The sequence below is a fragment of the Bombina bombina genome, chromosome 5, assembly GCF_027579735.1.
Source record: "Bombina bombina isolate aBomBom1 chromosome 5, aBomBom1.pri, whole genome shotgun sequence".
In the NCBI taxonomy this organism is placed as follows: domain Eukaryota; kingdom Metazoa; phylum Chordata; class Amphibia; order Anura; family Bombinatoridae; genus Bombina; species Bombina bombina.
Genome location: NC_069503.1, coordinates 1100714290 through 1100733987, shown reverse-complemented (window position 1 = coordinate 1100733987; position 19698 = coordinate 1100714290). Strand labels below are relative to the sequence as shown.

Here is a 19698-nt window from a genome sequence, read left to right as displayed (position 1 = left end):
GTGAGTGAACCGCATTAAGCATTTGATGTTTGAGTGTGTGGGGGACAGAGGACTTGGACATACACAGCTTGCCCTGTATAGAAAAGCCTGCAGACACATGTGCTGGTGTAACCGGATGGTAGTTGTGTGCTTGTGGTGCCTATAGCACAGCTTTATCAGTGATAAGGGAGAAATACCTTTTTGCACTATTGAAACAAATTGATTGTTCTGGGACTCACAAGTCTGGGACACTGCGCTGCTATATGTCAGCATTTGCAAAAGTTTTAATTTCTTAGACAGACACTACTGCACATAGCATCTCAAGCTTGCTGTAATAAATAACTGGGGTGCAGGAATAGAAGTGATCACTGACCCCTTAGCTTTTCACAGCTAGGAATGGCTGCTAGGAAAGGCCCAAAGCCCACCAAAAGCTCCCAATCCTCTAACATGGAGCATTACTTGATTTCCTCAGAGACAGCCTCAAGTACAAACAGAGAAGGGCCCACAGGCAGTAAACAATCAACTGCTGTGCAAACATGGAGTGCAGACTCTGATCAATCTAACTATGTTACCAAGGAAGATATCAAACATTTGTCTTCTAAGAATGACATTAAGGAGGCAATGGGTGATGTTAAGCTGATGTTTGGTGAGCTTAAGAAAGACATCATGATGGTGGACCGCAAAGTAGCGCAGGTAGAAGAAGCACAGGAAATTATGCACTCAGATCTGCAGCAGCAGGCTAGCTGCATACAATCCCAAGAGGCCTCAGTCCAATCACTAACTGATAGAATCGAAGACCTGGAGAACAGGAGCAGGCGGAATAACCTGCGACTCCGCGGTGTGCCTGAAACAGTAAGCCCGCCTGACATTAACCATTATATACAAGAATTCTTTAAATTTCTCAAAAATGCACCAGACACAGAGGAAATTCAGGTTGAAAGAGCACATCGGGCGCTCCGCCCTAGGCCTCCAGCCAGAGCACCACCCAGAGACATTATCATAAAACTCCTATCATACAGGGATAAAGACGAAATCTTGAGACACGCAAGAAATAAGCACCCACTGCATTTTGAAGGTGCGGATATACAGGTCTTTAATGATTTGTGCCCGGCTACTCTTCAAAAACGGAGAGATCTTCGCTATATAACTTTAAGGTTAAAGGAGCAGCGGATCCCATACAGATGGGGGTTCCCCACATGCTTAATAGCTTCTAAAAACGGATCATCTGCCATCTTCAGAACACCGGATGACCTTCCCGCTTTTTGCCAGGCCTTAGGCATCCAGATCAACCCTCCAAACATGGCTGCAGCAGCTAACCAGCAAAGGCCGGAGGTGGAGAGGGATAGGGATTGATCCATAGTTTAGTAATCCACGAGACTGGTTTAAATGTTATTATTGACATCCCCCTGTTGGACTTGAGAGACATAATCCGTTCATTCAAATTTTCAGTTGTTGCTATATTTATTAATGTAATGTCTTAAGCTTAAATTTTTTTTTTTCATATTCACTGTTTTTCCCTTATGAGATAGCTGCCCCCTGCCTTTTTGATTTGCCTCCTCTTATTAGTATCACCGTCTAGACCTTTGAAGAAAGTTTTTATAAAGGATGTCTTGCAGTTCGTCAGAGTGGAGGTAGACTCTCATGCAGATTGGTAATCATTTAGACTAACTTGTGTATATAGCTATCCATTCCTATATCAATTGCAAGCTTGTTAAATGAATGCATAAACTATCTTTTTCACAGGATGTTCTTAAAATATGGTAACAGCTCATTTCTAAATGCATTATGACACCAAGGTGAACGCATAGTTGTTAGTTATATGTAGGCAGATACCTGTGTTTGCTCTCCCTTCACTGTGCGTAAGAGGGGGGGGGGGTTGAGAGGTAGGGGTCACTTGGAAGTCACCAACATAATTTGAATTGTAAATATATGTAAAGAAGAGGTGCTAGCTCAGTATACCACATAAGGGAATAAGCTGATGGAACGGGAGGGTTTTAGGAAGTCAGGGAACAATTTATACACTAGCCCTCCTGATCCCCTATTTACTTTGCAACACATGCAACTTAAGACGCATTTGGGAAAGGAAATCCCCATAAGTTAGTGGTCTCTCGGGAGGGCGGGGGGACTGCTTTGAGGTTTAGGGATGTTATTGCATAAATATATGGTTCTAATGTTTACATTCTAATGTTTTGTATTTCTGGGTCTTTCTTACCTACAAAGTTTATTTTTCTGTTGATAATGTATTTGGAAGAGTAATGAGGTTACTACCTCCTGTTGAGTAAGTCATATAGTTTCCTTCTGGCTTGGAAGCTATACTTTTCTCCTTATTATCTTGCCTTTCTTCTATCTTTGGGAAAGGTATTCTTTTCTTTGGTAGTCTTGGTCTGTACCAGGCTTCTGATCCCCTCCTTCTCTTCTTCCTTCTCTTACCTACTCTCACGAGCTACCTGATTTCTAACTTGTTCGTGTTTGAGACTATTGGCTCTACTACTGTCATTGGCTATCCTATCTAATTAATCGTTTACCTACTATCCCTTCTCCTCTCCCTTTTTTTTTTTTTTTTTTGCGCCCAGATGGCCAAATCACAGACACAGGTCAGGCGACACACTTTTGATTTAGTTACTATAAATGTCAAGGGCCTTAATAGCCCAGGGAAAAGATCTATGATCACCCGGGACTTACATCAGATGGGGAGTGACATAGTGTTCATTCAGGAGACCCATTTCTCTAGGCTCAGAGAACCAAAATGGTTTGATAGACAGTACCCAGTGGCATACTTTGCCTCAGGTGCATAAAAAAAAATGGAGTGGGAATAATTTTCCATCCTACAGTCCCTTTCCAGGTAGACCAAATAATTAGAGAACCAGATGGTAGATATATAATTTTAACCGGCTCACTATTCGGCAGACCTCTGACCCTGGCCAATCTCTATCTTCCAAACAAAGCCCAAGATATATTTTTTAAAAAACTTATGCTCAAGATCCTGGAGATACAGAAAGGCACTTTTTTTTGGGCGGTGACTTTAATGTGTCACTGGACCCGGCCCTGGATACTTCTGATGGTCTCTCCAGCGCTCCCCACAGGGTAGTCAAACATCTCACTAAATCTCTCACAGACCTAGTGGTACACAATGTGTGGCGTACTTTTCATCCTTTAACTAAAAACTTTACATTTTACTCACATCCTCACAGGAAATACACGAGGATAGATTATCTATTTGCAGATTCCGCGGGTTTAGCAGTCACAACCGGCAGTAATATCGACGCGATCACGTGGTCGGATCACGCTCCAGTTAGATGCACTGTGGACTGGCCCGACTCACCAATAACTCCTTATATTTGGAGATTGGATGAGTTTCTCTTAAATGACAAATTACTGATCCAGGAGTTACACACTCGCTTGGAGGAATACTTCCGTTTAAATACAACTGACCAAATAGACAGTTTTACTGTCTGGTAAGCTCACAAATGTGTGCTTCGGGACATTTTAATGAGACATGGTGCAAAGTTGCGCCGAACTAAAAGAGAAATATACTCAGCCCTGTTAAAACAGGTGACTCAGAAAGAAGCAGCACATAAACTTAGCCCCACTGATCAGGTACTGCAAGAGGAACTGATTGTGGCTAGGTCAGCACTGTTGAAGCACCTGCAAGAGGAGCAACACAAGAAAGCACTCATTCTGAGGCAGAAGTTTTTTGAACAGGGAAATAAAGCAGGGAGGCTCTTGGCTCGTGCTTTAGCACGGAAACGACTAAACTCCTATGTTTTCGAAATCTTGGATGACCAAGGGACAATACACAAAGATGGACAAGCGATTGCTAACACCTTTGGGAAATTCTATGAATCTCTCTATAATATTCACCCGAGCGACTCAGCAAGGGGAGAACTAAATGTTGACCAGATTCCTGAGCAGGAGGTCGCAGATTACTTAGAAGATATTGACCTTCCACGACTTTCGGAAGATGAAACGGAACAACTAGAAGCCCCGTTTGTTGCGGAGGAAATCACGGAGGCTATTAAGAGTCTTCAGATTGGTAAAAGTCCGGGCCCTGATGGAATTGGGGCTCGATATTATAAAACCTTTGCAAACATTTTAATACCCAGATTACTCCAATTGTTTAATCGGTTAGCTGGCGACCCAGTATTGCCTAGACCGATGCTAGAAGCCTTCATCACAGTTATTCCTAAGCCAGACAAACCAGTGACACAAACAGGTAGTTACAGACCAATCTCCCTTCTTAACGTAGACGTTAAGATACTAGCGAAAGTTATAGCGAATCGACTTAAGAAGTACCTACCTAAATTAATTTCTACTGATCAGACAGGCTTTATCCCAGCAAGAGAGGCATGAGATAACACTCTTCGGGTCCTCCAGCTGATCTCTGCAGCCCAGGCCAACTCCGCGCCGTTGGTCCTGGTATCAACGGACGCGGAGAAGGCCTTTGACCGGGTTAACTGGTCGTTTATGCGCCACACTCTGGTGAAGGTGGGTCTGGGCCCACGATTTATCAATGGGGTGTTCTCCTTGTATTCCGGCCCAAGTGCACGTGTTAGGGTGAATGGTATGCTCTCTGCGCCCTTTTCGATTTCAAATGGAACGCGGCAGGGTTGCCCGCTCTCTCCCCTGCTGTTTGCTCTGGTTATGGAGGCCTTGGCCTGTAAAATAAGAGCTAATGCCGCTATTCGCGGATTTCGAGTCGGCGAAATAGAGCATAAATTGATAATGTATGCGGATGACGTCCTGCTGACTCTTGTGGACAATGGTGCTTCCCTGCGGGCGGCACTAGCAGAGATTAAGGAATATGATCGGGTCTCGGACTTCCTGCTCAATCTTTCCAAATCGGAAATATTGAACGTTTCCATGCCTTGCGAAGAATATGTGGCTCAGAATCTGGAATGCCCTCTTAAAATTGCTACTAAGCATTTGAAATATCTTGGCATTCTGCTTGCTCCCTCAATGGGGGAGATAGTAAACGTCAACTATAGAAGCATCAGAGATTCAATTGCAGGAGATTTGAGATCTTGGAAAAATAAAACCATCTCATGGATGGGGAGGATAAATGTAGCCAAAATGAATGTGCTACCTAGAATGCTTTATATAATGCAGACGATCCCATTGGCAGCGGCTGAACATCTGATTCATCAAGTACAAATACTAATGGAATCTTATATATGGAATGACCTAAAGCCAAGGATTAACAAGAAGACAATGTATCTTCCTAGGGACAGAGGGGGGGCGGGAGTGCCACTGCTCATTGAATACCATAGAGCAATGATTCTACAACGAATTGTTGAATGGTGTCACGGTTCCTTGGACAAGGCTTGGATTGAGTTGGACAGGGAGATCCTCCAAAGGGGTAACGTTGGTTCGCTGGCTTGGATAAGTGCTAAACACCGCCCACAATGCATATCGCACTATCCTCTCTTGCAAGACGTTTTTCAAGTCTGGGACAAACTCATTAAAACCACAAATTTTATCTCATCAGCCGCAGCACCGGTTACCCCTGTACTGGAAAACCCAGATAATGGAATAGCAAATAAAAGATACTCTTCGGGGGTCTCCTACTCTCTCTCAGAGGTTGCTATTTCCAATGTAATTGAGCATGATAAACTTAAGCCACAGGAAGACCTAGCCGCTTGGAATCCAGCGCTGTTCTCCTCATGGTTTAGAACATCACAATTAACACATTTCTTCACTAAAGCGCGTAATAGAGATCAACTGACCAGGCAGAAAACTCCATTTGAGGAACTTTGTACCTCATCCACTATCCCGCATCACCTGATCTCTTCGTTATACACACTGTTGATGGAGGGAGATGGGGAAATTAAACCCACTTACGTAGAGGCATGGCATAGAGAGTTGGGACTGGAGATTGACGCGCAGTCCTGGCGATCTATTTTCAACAAAACAAGAAAAGCGTCTGTGTCTATTCGACTGCAGGAAATGCATTTTAAATTCATAAGTAGGTGGTATATGACCCCGCAACGGCTGCGGAGGATATATCATCACCTGAATGGGGAGTGCTGGAGAGGCTGTGGGGAGGAAGGCACAATGTTGCACCTGTGGTGGGGGTGCCCACTTATAAGACCCTTTTGGGAAACAGTGTTCGGGGAGGCCAGCAGGATCTTGAAAATGATTGTGCCCCCGGACCCCAAATACCTTATCTTTCATGAAATTCCCAGAATAATTGAAGAACATAAGAAAAATTTGTTCCTTTTGTTCCTAAATTGCGCAAAGAGTCTTGTTCCAAGGCATTGGAAATCCCAACAGGTGCCGACTTTGGGTGAGTGGAGGACTGGGGTCGGGGATCTGCTGAACTTGCAAAGATACCACTATGTAATGTCAGATAAAACCGAAACACATGAATATATGGTACTATTATGGGAGGGCAAAGAGATATAAATTACTGATTCTAACTGATGATTTTGTCTGGAGGTGAGTTGATAGGTGCACTTATCTGGGTTTTTTTTTTTTTTTTTTTCTCCTTCCCCCCCCTCTCCCCCCCTCCTTTCTCTATAACCTCTTATGGTATATCCTCTGGCTTTTCTTTCTTCTCTTTTCCATTTTTTCCTTACGTGATGCACTAAAGAGCAACGCATGTGAACATACCAGTTATCTGCTTGTGAAATTAATTCTTAAAATTATTGTGTAGGCGTTTTTCTAAATGCGGTACAATCCACATAGAACTTAGCAAATATTATATGGTTAAACACTACAATGTTAGCTTTAGCTGGTCCTTTGCCATCAGGATCTAAATGTAAAACATGTATGACATTACGTGAATTGTTACTCTGCTAAGTTATTATATTGCACTTATGTAAAAGATTGATGAATGTTCACGAATGTTCTTAAAATTATTGTGTAGGCGTCTTTATAAATCCAGTATAATTCACATAGAACTTAGCAAATATTATGTGGTTAAACATTACAATGTTAGCTTTAGCTGGTCCTTTCTCATCAGGATCTAAATGTAAAACATGTATGCCACTACGTGAATTGTTACTCTGCGAAGTTATTATATTGCACTTATGTAAAAGATTGATGAATGTTCACTAATAAAGCTTGTTTAAAAAAAAATAAAAAAAAATGGGACCAGACAGGGCTGTCCCCTGTCTCCCCTACTTTTTGCCCTCTCCATCGAGGTCCTGGCCCACAAGGTTAGATTAAACCATAATATAGCAGGAATTGATGTGGAAGGAACGGAATATAAACAGGCATTATATGCTGATGACGTTCTCTACACACTAACCAATGTGAAAGAATCTATTCCTGAACTACTCAAGGAACTTAGAGAATATGGTAAGGTCTCGAATTTCTCTCTCAACCTTCATAAATCGGAGTTGCTAAACATAAATACTAGTCCAGACCTAATCCACTCCATACAAAAAGACTATAATCTCTCCATCGCAAAGAACAAATTGAAATACCTAGGGATCTATCTAACACCAGACCCAACCGACCTTTATAAACACAACTACATCCCCCTTAAAAATGACATTGCATCTGACCTCTCCTCTTGGAAAAACAAATACATTTCATGGCTGGGAAGAATAGGTGTGGTCAAGATGAATATCTTACCGCGAATACTGTACCTATTTCAGACCTTACCTATAGCACTCCCCAAGGGCTATATCTCTCAGTTACAAAACCTGATAAACCAATTTGTTTGGGCTAACACCAAACCTAGGGTGCCCAGACGCACTATGTACCTTCCGAGAATCAGAGGCGGGTTGGGCTTACCGGATTTATCCTCATACAAACAGGCAGTGGGACTACAGAGGGTAGTAGAATGGTCACAAAACATAGAACATAAGGCATGGATCTTGCTGGACAGACAAATCTTCAGACTGAATAACATGGGTACACTAGCATGGTTATCGCCCCAAAATAGACCTAAGACTATCTCTAAATACCATCTAATAGAGGAAACATTGCATATCTGGGACGCTACAATAGCAACTTCTTCCAACATCTCCTCTAGGCACTCCCCACTTACACCTATCTTTGAAAACCCTGAGATCCCATACCATATGCTAGGCTTCCGTAGAATTAAACCTTATCCATTACATAGGGGGTCTGTCTGTGGAGTGGTCGAAGGAGGCAGGATTGTCTCTCAGGATAAATTGAAGGACTGGCAGCCTGGTTCCTGGTTGCACTATAACCAACTAGTGAACTACATATCTAAACATAAACACAAACAAGACCTGGGTAGGGGGATTACTCCTTTTGAAAATCTCTGTGTGGGAGGCGGGGTCCCGAGACACCTGATCTCTTTATTATACAAGCTACTGACAGTACGGGAAGCTGAATCACTACCATCGTATGTGGTTGGTTGGTCGAAGGACCTTGGTACCGACATAGAGTTTGAATCTTGGATGAAGGCATTTGGTCATACTAAAAGGTCCTCTGTGTCCTCGACTATACAAGAGTCTCATATAAAATTTATGAGCAGATGGTACCTGACGCCCCACAGGCTACACAAAATATTCCCTTCTCTGAGTCCGATGTGCTGGAGAGGTTGTGGGGAGCATGGCACACTCTTACATATCTGGTGGTCCTGTCCAAGGCTACAACCATTCTGGTCGGGGGTCCTGGATAGGATCTCTAAGATTCTGGGTGTTACTATTCCACACATGCCTGAGATTCTGCTTTTCCTGGATTTACCAAAGGTACATAGTCAGGCACATTTAGCTCTATTACTAATTTTGATCACAAGTGCAAAGAGATTAATACCCAAAAAGTGGAAAACGATTGACCCTCCTGTTCTGGAGGAGTGGTTTAATCAAGTAGAAGAGATTCTTCTCATGGAAAGATACCATTACCTGAAAATTCACAAGCTAGAAACATATGAGCTGATAAAAGCGTACTGGCATGGTACTATCTAATCTATAGGAAATAATGAGCAATAGACTTGCAGCTATCGTGGGCTCCCTCCTTCCCCCCCCCCTTTTTTTTTTTTTCCCTTCACCCCTTTGCCACGTCCCCTTCCCATTACTCTCTGAACCCCATCCCCCATCCCTTACTTTCTACTTTTTCCCTTTCTCCCCCTCAATATCTAAGACAATAACACCTGGATTTGTAGATTAAAATTTATCGTTCTTACAAAAATTTCTTTTCATTTGGAAAATTATTTACCTTGTACTGTCTCGCTCTCGCTGCGACGTAGAGTGAGATTTTATCACATAGAAGTGTATAACATTTTTTTTTGTTGTTATAACGCCACTGTATTGTATTTTTTTTTTTTTATGTGATGTATGTTTTATGCTCCCTCCTAGTGGGGTCTTGTATAATTGTTTACTTCAATAAAGCTTTAAAAAAAAAAAAAATAATAATCTTATTATTATGAGGTTTTTCAAATAATTTTAGGCACATTTTAGCGTGAGAGCTGTTTATTTCACTAACTGGGGCTCAGGATATGAAGGGGAAACACTGAGATAACAATATAATTCTAAAAAATAAAGAACACTTTGAGTGATTTCTCTCCATGCTGATGAGTTTTTGATACTTAAAGGGACACTCAGGTTAAATTAAATTTTCAGGATTCAGATACAGCATGTAATTTTAAACAACTTTCCAATTTACTTCCATTAAAAAAAATGTGCACTGTCTTTTATATTTACAATTTCTGAGTCACCAGATCCTACTGAGCATGTGCAAGAATTCACAGACTATACGTATATGCATTTGTGATTGGCTGATTGCTATCACATGGTACAAGGGGAGTGGAAATATACATAACTTTGAAATTTGTTATAAGAAAATCTACTACTCATTTGAAGTTCAGACTATGTGCTATTGCATTGTCTTGTTATCTTGCGTGTGTTGATTATGCAAATCTAATGTGTTGACTGGTCCTTTAAGCCCTAATTGAGATATTACCAGAACCACCTCACACTGCCTTTAAACAACCACTGAACCTACAACAAAATATAGGTTAAAAGTTATCAATGTTCTACAGCTCTATCTTACTTAAATAAAATTATATTAAATGAAAAAATAATATGCCACAAAAGGCATATTTAAAATGATTAACTCTTGTTCATTAAGTCATACTCAAATACGCTGAGGGTTGTGCATGTATCTTGAGCCCTATTTGGCAATTATGTTTATAGCAATGTTATTCATTTAGAACTTAAAGGGATACTAAACCAATTTTTTTTCTCTCAAGATTCAGATAGAGCATGCAGTTTTACTCTAATTTACTCCTATTATCAAATGTTCTTCCTTCTCTTGATATCTTTATTTGAAAAACAGGAATTATATAGCTTAGGAGCTGGCCCATTTTAGCTTCAGCACCCTGGATAGTGCTTATTGGTGGCTACATTTAAACCACCAATCAGCAAGTGCTACCCAGGTTCTGAACCAAAAATGAGCCGGCTCCTAAGCTTTGCATTCCTGCTTTTCAAAAATAGATAGCAGGAGAATGAAAAAAAATTGATAATAGAAGTATATTAGAAAGTTGCTTAAAATTGCATGCTCTATCTTAATCATTAAATAAAAAAATGGGTTTATTATCCCTTAAATGCATCTACCTCAATATGCTTGCTCTCATGCAAAAAAAACCTATATTTTAACCCCATGGTCTCCTCTTCCCGGGGTCCTAACCTACAGTTTACATGTGTCCTAACCTACTGCCAAATATGCTGGCTTCCAACCAAGCAAAGAATACACAAAAGTGTGTCTGTGAGTGCTGATGAGTACCGAGGGCTTTGAGTTTTATCAATGGCTTGGGATTTGTATCTATTCCGGTTTGAGAGTACAATCCATTCCAGGTTTTCTATGTGTCTAGGAAAGGTTACAAATAGTTGTGACACCTTTTTGTGTTATCAATGTGTTTGGGTGGAAGCCATCAAGTTTAGTTGTAGGTTAGGACCCAGGTAAGAACAGACTGTGCAGTGGTTCCTGGGCTTATCATCCTTTGGACAAATGCTGTAACAAAATCTTCACTTTTATGCTTTAAGCTTTGCTGTGTTAATCCAAGTACAGTATATTTATTGAAGAACCCGATAGATAAAGTTTTATGTTCATAAAGAGCGCTCATTTACACAAAGTATATAAAAAGGTACAGCAGATGAGAATTCCAACTTAAAGGGACAGTCTACTACCGAATTGTTATTGTTTAAAGTGATTGTAAAGTTGAATGATTTAAAACTCAGTATTTAAAAATACTCTTAAAAACATGGGCACTTTAAGTTATTAAACTTTAAAATTATGCTAGCTTTTTAAAAAATACTTACCATTTTGTTACTTTAAACACACCGACAATCCTCCGCCCGCATGTCCTTCAGTATTGAGCTGATTGATGAAGAATCTGTCTTCCTCCAATCATTGTGTGCCCCCTTTAGAGTCCAGCTCGTGAGGCACACAACAATTGGAGGAAGCAAGAGCTACATCGATATGCTAAATACTGAAGGAGTTTACCATACACAAAATAGTAAGTATTTTAAAACAGAAGCGTAATTGTAAAGTTTAATGACTTAAAGGGCCCATGTTTTTAATAGTATATTTATATACAGGGCTTTAAATCATTCAGCTTTACAATCACTTTGAAAAGATAGATAATCACATTCCCCAGTTTTGCGTAACCAACACTGTTATAGTAATACACATTTTATCTATGGTATCTAATCCTCTACAGACAGCCCTATTATTTCAGTTCTTTTGACAGACTTTAATTTTAGCCAGTCAGTGCTGACTCATAAATAACTCCATGGGAGTAAGCACAGTGTTATTTATATGGCACACATGCCTAGATGTGAAAAACTTTCAAAATGCACTGAGATACGAGACAGCCTTTAAGGGCTTAGAAATTAGCATATGAGCCTACCTAGGTTTAGCTTTCAAGAAAGAATACCAAGAGAACAAAGGGAATTTTATGATAAACACAAATTGGAAAGTTGTTTAAATTGCATGCCCTATCTAATGCTAATAGTAAATTGCCAGTAAGAACCATTAGGGTCTGCAAAACAGAGTGTAATCTAAGGAGAGGCTGACTAGGAGGAGAGTCAGATGGATGGTGTGTTTCTGTCTGTGCTTGAACGAGTGGAGTCTGTAAAAAGGAATGAAACTATAAGGGGAGAGAATGTCTGGAAGAATGGGCAGCTGGATGATGTGTGCCAGTCTGTGCCAAAACAAGTGGAGTCCCCTGTAGAAGGTGTAAAGGGACAGGAGAAATGGCAGAAGGAAGATATGTGCCTATCTGTGTCAGAGCCTGAAGGATCACAAATCCCCCAGAGCTTAGTGAATCACTTCCCACAGTGGAAGATGTGTGCCCTGAGACTGCTTCCTCACTTGGGTTGTTTTTGGATGCACTCTGCTCTGCTTCACATGTGTCAAAAGATATATGGATTTTGCGCTAGTGGGTATAGGCTCCTTTCACTATTAGAAAGGAAACATAAGGAAACATAAGTAGACTGAGTAAGCTAAGAATACGCTGCCACCAAACGCTGCCAAAACGCTTCCAAAAACGCTCTAGGACCGGCATCTGTAGAAGTGAACTGATCCATCTACTCTTGATTACGGACATTCCGAAGTCTTACAGGATACCTACTATTGGAAATAACAGTAGAAGTGCGGAAGTCCTTAACGCGCAACATAATATACAAAGACTCAGCACTCATAAGACATAGGAGGCGGATTTGTGTATCACTTAAAGATCAAGGAAAAAAAGCTGGTCACAAAAACGTCTCTCAGCAAGGATAATAAGGTTAGATCCCCACACCTGCTTTCCTTACCGCATTTGATATAGGTACATAGTACCTTAAAAAATATCTTCTATAAACTTAGGCTGCAGCCAAGAAAATTTCTTATAAACATCATAGACTCTCATATTGGGTATTACCTAAGGGTTACCTCAAGACGGACTTTTAATCACGTTTTGGAAAAAACTGACTTTTTTATACATACTCTATAAACTTCATTTGAAAATTGTAATTGTGTTTATACAATTTTAATTCAGGTATACAGTCCTAAAAACTCCTGACTAGATCAACAGCCTATCATATAACTGTGGGTTTTAAAATTGCTTTTTCGAAAATTGCTTTGTTGAAATTTGTCAAATATTGCTGTATTGAAATTTGTTAAATATTGATACTATTGACACTGATACACAAGAAATCAATATTAGATCAATTTAAGATTATTTAGATTACAAGGTTGGCCGACCTATCAGATTAATTTGTACATCAGAATCTTAAACTCACATTTCAAAAAAACGTTTTTGTTTTTACAAAAAAAAGAAAAAAATTTATTCCGTACAAAAACTTATCTGGTGTCATAGAATAGATTTCTATTTACATTTTTATATATATTTTTTATATTTACATATTTTTCATATTTAAAAAAATCTCAATAAAGGTATTAGCTCTATTTAGAGCGCCCTTTCTTATAAACCACTCTTCTGCTTCACATGTGCCATAATACATTAGAGCTTGGTCCAGGCTATCATTAGTGTTTCCTCTGAACGCTATCTTGCGTTGACGGCACAAAACTTCCAAGGCCTCTCTGGATTGCTGCTGTTATGCCTCCATAGTAAAAAATAAAATAGAAAAGAAAAACAGAGAATACTCTACTACTGTTTGCAATGTATTGGCATTTTCACCCTATTAAATCCACAAAGCTCTACAATCTAAAAACAAAAATATCCTCACCGCTAGCCACCAATTTGTGAAGTATAGGGTTAACTAACTCTTCACCAGTCACTTGTTTGACACAGAAAGGGTTAACAGACCCTTTCCACCTTAGCCTATTTGACACAGTCTAGCCAGAGAAGCCTTTCTGCAGTGTAGGGAACGCTCCCTTTCCTCCCTTTCCCTTCTGGCGATGAACCACCCACTTCCTTCCCTTCTTCCCTTACAAACCACCCTCGCCACCACCTCACCCAATAAGACAGTGACACTGTGTCACTATCTGTATCAGTTATCTAGCTTTGTATAGTAAGAAAGCACAACCAGCACTCCCTTACTGTATGAAGGCAGATGCTTTCTGCCCCCAGCTGAAATCTCCCCTGTTTAAGTTAACAGCAGGGACCACGGCATGTGCCAAAGTGTTGGACGTAAGTGCTACATCAACACAGTAAGCTGGGCAAAGTGCTGTGTGACATAGTACCAACATTGAAATGATGCAAGGGGTTAATGTCCCTTAAAATCTAATGTGTGTGTGTGTCTGCCTGTATGTGTGTCTTTGCCTGTATATCTGTGTTTGTGTGTGTGCTTGTGGCTGTGTGTGCGCTTGTGGGTGTGTTTGTGTGTGTGCTTGTGGCTGTGTGTGCATTTGTGTGTGTGTGTTGTGGTGTGTATTTGTGTGTTTGTGGCTGTGGGTGCATGTTTTTGTGTGTGTATATATTTGTGCCCACATATGTGTGTGTCTGTCTGGGTATATATGGGTATGTATGTGTATATTTGTGTGTATGTGTATATTTGTGTGTATGTATGTTTTTGTATGTATAAGCGAATATGTTTGAGTATGTGTGTATATGCTTGTGTTTGTGCGCATATTAATGTGTTTCTGTATGTATTTATGCGTATGTGTAGTGTGTGTGTACGCACTTGTGTATGTTTTGTATGTGTGTGCTTTTTGTATGTGTATGAGCTTGTGTATGTGAGTCTGCATGTGTGGGCACATATTAGTGTGTTTCTTTATGTGTTTGTGGATGTGTGAACTGTGTGTGTAATTTTATATGTGTATACGTTTGTGTGTGTGTTAAATCAGAGTAGAGTAGAGTCAGATATGCTCTGGAAAAGGGAAATATTTTAATGATCCAAACATTAGTCTAAGGGTTGCAAATTAAGCCTCTGTTGGTCGCGTGCGGTCCCACGTCTACATGCCTCCACTAATACAGATTTGCGCAACTAAGTGTCTTAGAAGTTTACAAACACAAGAAAGGGAAATATTCTTAGATAATTGGTCACTATGGGAACTCTGCAGAACACCAGAGCATACTCAATGCCATGAATATTTATTTTTTTACTATAATATTATCCCCATCCAAGATAACAAATGGGTTTTACTTGTTAGTTCAAGTTAAAAAAATTATAAATGAATGAAAATGTTGGTGACATTTAGTTCTGTTTTTATAACATGAAATGCTTATAAAAAGTTATAAAAATGAAGGCATCTTATTGTCTTTGGTAAACATAGGAGTTCAATTTTTATTCCTGGAAAAAAAAATTAAGATGAATACTTTTGTTTCTAGGGATATCTTTCCACAAGGGCTTCCTGATGAATATGCTTTTGTAACAACGTTCAGATTCCGAAAAACATCCAGGAGGGAAGATTGGTATATTTGGCAAATTATTGACAAGTATGGAATTCCTCAGGTAATGTTAATTTCTACCTAGTTCTATATGGAATAAGATTGCTGTCAAAAAGGCAAGTGTGTGTGATTCTTTATCATTGTACATAAATTGTGAAATACAAATCTGAATTTACAAACACAATTTTATTTTTTTTAAGAATACAAATCTTTAATTACAAATACACTTTTTTTTAAATGCAAATTTGTATTTTGGAAGTACAATCTTTGGTTAGTACACTTTTTTTTTTTGGAAATACAATTCATTTTTTTTTACACTTCCAACACGTGTCAAAACTGTCAAAAAATAAATGCTAGTTCCCATTTTGCTAAAGGACTTGTGATGTCACAGTAAGAATTTCAGCAATTTGACTGTGTAGAAACATTTGCTTTTCTTTCAATAAAATGTGGTCAAACAGCTGACAACCCCAGCACATCAGCATCTGAGGTAAACTTTAATACAACGCTATACAGAGGAACATTGATTTTGATATTTTAATTACAGTTTTCATGGCAGCAGGAAAACTCACGGTACTATGTAGTCTTCTTTCGGAATACTTTTTTTATCTTGTCATTTATCATATTATATGCTTATTGTCAGGGCCGTCTTTAATATTGACTGGACCCTGGGCAAAAAATGTCTTGCCCCACCCCATGCAATTTTGCTCTGCACCCCAACATCCCAAAAAACAACTAAATCAATTTATTTTATAGTTGTTTTCAAAATTATCATCCACTGCTGGGCTAATCATTTAAAAAATTAAATAAATTGCAATTTGTGAAACTGGACCTAAGCAGTATTAATAAGTAAATAAATATATAAATTCCTCCACTGTGGATTCATTTAATATTCTTTTGAATGTGATTCTGGTGTGAGGTTAGCTGGTTAAAGAGATTTAGGGCAGCCAACAGGAGCAAAGCAAGTTAAAGACTGAGGAGGAAGCATGGAGGTGAAGACAAATATAAGTTTACTGACTGGAACAGCAGAACTGCTATGGGAAGCTGTAAAATCTGAGACAGAGAGAAAACAAAAACTATAAAAATAAACCTTACATTAATGTGTGAAGTATCAGCATGACACTATACATCAGCCACAGCAGAACATGTCACTTCTTTGTTAGGAACACGTTCCCTCTCACCCTGCACTAGACAATGCTGCATGGGGAGGGGCGTGTGTGCACTCACTTATTCTTCCCACTGACACCTTTCTACAAAGCACTGTTGCCCTAACAAACTTCAGTTATTTGATCTTAGGGCCACAGCAGAAAGAGCAGGGCTAAGGGGACCAGCAGACTGGATGCTGTCTGCTCAAGGCTGCATGGATACAGTGTGAGATGTGACATACAGCCTCAAGACTGAAGAGAGCAGTGTAGGCAGCTGCACAGATGCTCAAATCCTCATGTGCCATGTGCCTACAGTCAGCCCTACCCAGAAACTATCCCCACCACCAGAGCAGTTACCTGGTAACAATGGTAACCCCAGTAGGACCTTTTCTGATGCAGTGGAAATGGCTGGATGCTGAGTTAGGGATTTTCATTCAGCGATGCACAGTGCATATCTAAAACAGCATATGGCAATAGCTTGGCATGTCACATGACACTGGCACGGTCTGGCACAGTTTTAAAAACAAATATATATAAGCCGAGTACTTTTGACTGTGACAGTATTATGACTGAATGTGTGTGTTCCCCATGTCACATCAGCAGTCTGATTATTGTTTTTAGGACTCTTGGGCCCCTCAGCAGAGACCTTTTGCCCTGTGTTAAAGACGGCCCTGCTTATTGTGCCTTGTGTTATGCAATAATGTACTAATACTATACAACATGCTTTACATGCCTAAAGTGCTTACTCTGCCTTGTGTTATACAATAATGTACTGATACCATACAACATGCTTTACATGCCTAAAGTGCTTATTGTGCCTTGTGTTATACAATAATGTACTAATACTATACAACATGCTTTACATGCCTAAAGTGCTTATTCTGTCTTTTGTTATACAATAATGTACTAATACCATACAACATGCTTTACATGCCTAAAGTGCGTATTCTGCCTTGTGTTATACAATAATAATGTACTGATACCATACATCATGCTTTACATGCCTAAAGTGCTTATTTTGCCTTGTGTTATACAATAATGTACTAATACTATACAACATGCTTTACATGCCTAAAGTGTTTACTCTGACTTGTGTTATACAATAATGCACTAATACCATACATCATGCTTTACATGCCTAAAGTGCTTATTGTGCCTTATGTCATACAATAATGCACTAATACAATACATCATGCTTTACATGCCTAAAGTGCTTATTGTGCCTTGTGCTATACAATAATGTACTAATACTATACAACATGCTTTACATGCCTAAAGTGTTTCCTCTGACTTGTGTTATACACTAATGCACTAATACCATACATCATGCTTTACATGCCTAAAGTGCTTATTGTGTCTTGTGTCATACAATAATGCACTAATACCATACAACAATCTTTACATGCCTAAAGTGCTTATCGTGCCTTGTGTCATACAATAAGGCACTAATACCATACAACAATCTTTACATGCCTAAAGTGCTTATTCTGCCTTTTGTTATACAATAATGTACTAATACCATACAACATGCTTTACATGCCTAAAGTGCTTATTCTGCCTTGTGTTATACAATAATGTACTAATACTATACAACATGCTTTACATGCCTAACGTGCTTAATCTGCCTTGTGTTATAAAATAATGTACTAATACCATGCAACATGCTTTACATGCCTAAAGTGCTTACTCTGCCTTGTGTTATACAATAATGTACTAATACTATACAACATGCTTTACATGCCTAAAGTGCGTATTGTGCCTTATGTTATACAATAATGTACAAACACCATACAACATGCTTTACATGCCTAAAGTGCTTATTCTGACTTGTGCTATACAATAATGTACTAATACCATACATCATGCTTTGCATGCCTAAAGTGCTTATTCTGCCCTGTGTTATACAATAATGTAATAATACCATACAACATGCTTTACATGCCTAAAGTGCTTATTCTGCCCTGTGTTATACAATAATGTAATAATACCATACAACATGCTTTACATGCCTAAAGTGCTTATTCTGACTTGTGTTATACAATAATGTACTGATACCATACAACATGCTTTACATGCCTAAAGTGCTTATTCTGACTTGTGTTATACAATAATGCACTAATACCATACAACATGCTTTACATGCCTAACGTGCTTACTCTGCCTTCCGTTATACAATAATGCACTAACACCATACAACATGCTTTACATGCCTAAAGTGCTTATTCTGCCTTGTGTTATACGATAATGTACTAATACTATACAACATGCTTTACATGCCTAAAGTGTTTACTCTGACTTGTGTTATACAATAATGTACTAATACCATACATCATGCTTTACATGCCTAAAGTGCTTATTCTGCCTTGTGTTATACAATAATGTACTAATACCATACAATGGGGCTGAATTATCAAGCTCACCGGAAACAGAAGTTGTGAAGCAGCAGTCTAAAGACCCCTACTCCATAACTTGACCGCTGCCTCTGAGGCTGCTGTCTTCAATCCACCCGATCCTGTACGACCAGGCTGATTGAAAACCCCCTGTTAAAGTGCTTATTCTGCCTTGTGTTATACAAAATGTACCAATACCATATGCCATGCTTTACACGCCTAATGTGCTTATTCTGCCTTTGTATTCTAAAAAAAAAAAAAAAAAAAAAAATTGTATTTTTAATTTTAGATTTGTATTCTTATGTCACAATTGATGTACAATGATAAAGAATCCCACACACTTGCCTTTTTGTCAGCAATCTTATTCTATAGTTCTGCAGGGGCATAACAAAAAAACATTGTATACAGGGGCAAAATTAGAGGTGGGGACCACTACCATCACTTTCTACACCCAAACATTTGACATAAAGATATACATATCCAGCAGGGATAAAAAAAAAATCCATGAAGCCAGAACACCTAACGTATCACATTGGTACCTAAATATTTTATAAAATTTTAGTTTTTTTGTACACATACTCTCATTCTAATTCCTAAAGATTCTGTCTTTCTATAACTTTAAAGGATACATGCAACTATCTACAGTGGTACCACTATAGAGCACCATGCCTTTATTGCCATCATTATGAAAATATAAAAGGGGATGTTGTATGTTTTTGCACATCTGTTAAAAGTAATGAATGTTGACTGTATGGGGCCCATTTATCAAAGGGCTTGCGGACCTGATCCGACACTGCGGATCAGGTCCGCAAGACCTCGCTAAATGCGGAGAGCAATACGCTCTCCACATTTAACATTGCACCAGCAGCTCACAAGAGCTGCTGGTGCAACGCCGCCCCCTGCTGACTCGCGGCCAATCGGCCGCCAGCAGGGA

At 39.3% G+C, this 19698-nt stretch overlaps 1 protein-coding gene across 1 annotated transcript in view; it reads left to right on the top strand.

The window, feature by feature from the left end:
* The window catches only part of COL22A1 (collagen type XXII alpha 1 chain), a 667744-nt gene that overhangs the window by 265901 nt on the left and 382145 nt on the right, over nucleotides 1-19698 (top strand). Inside the window, exon 6 of the mRNA XM_053715381.1 lies at nucleotides 15173-15296. Within this exon, the coding sequence (XP_053571356.1) occupies nucleotides 15173-15296 (124 nt within the window). The remainder of the gene's footprint in view (nucleotides 1-15172; nucleotides 15297-19698) is intronic.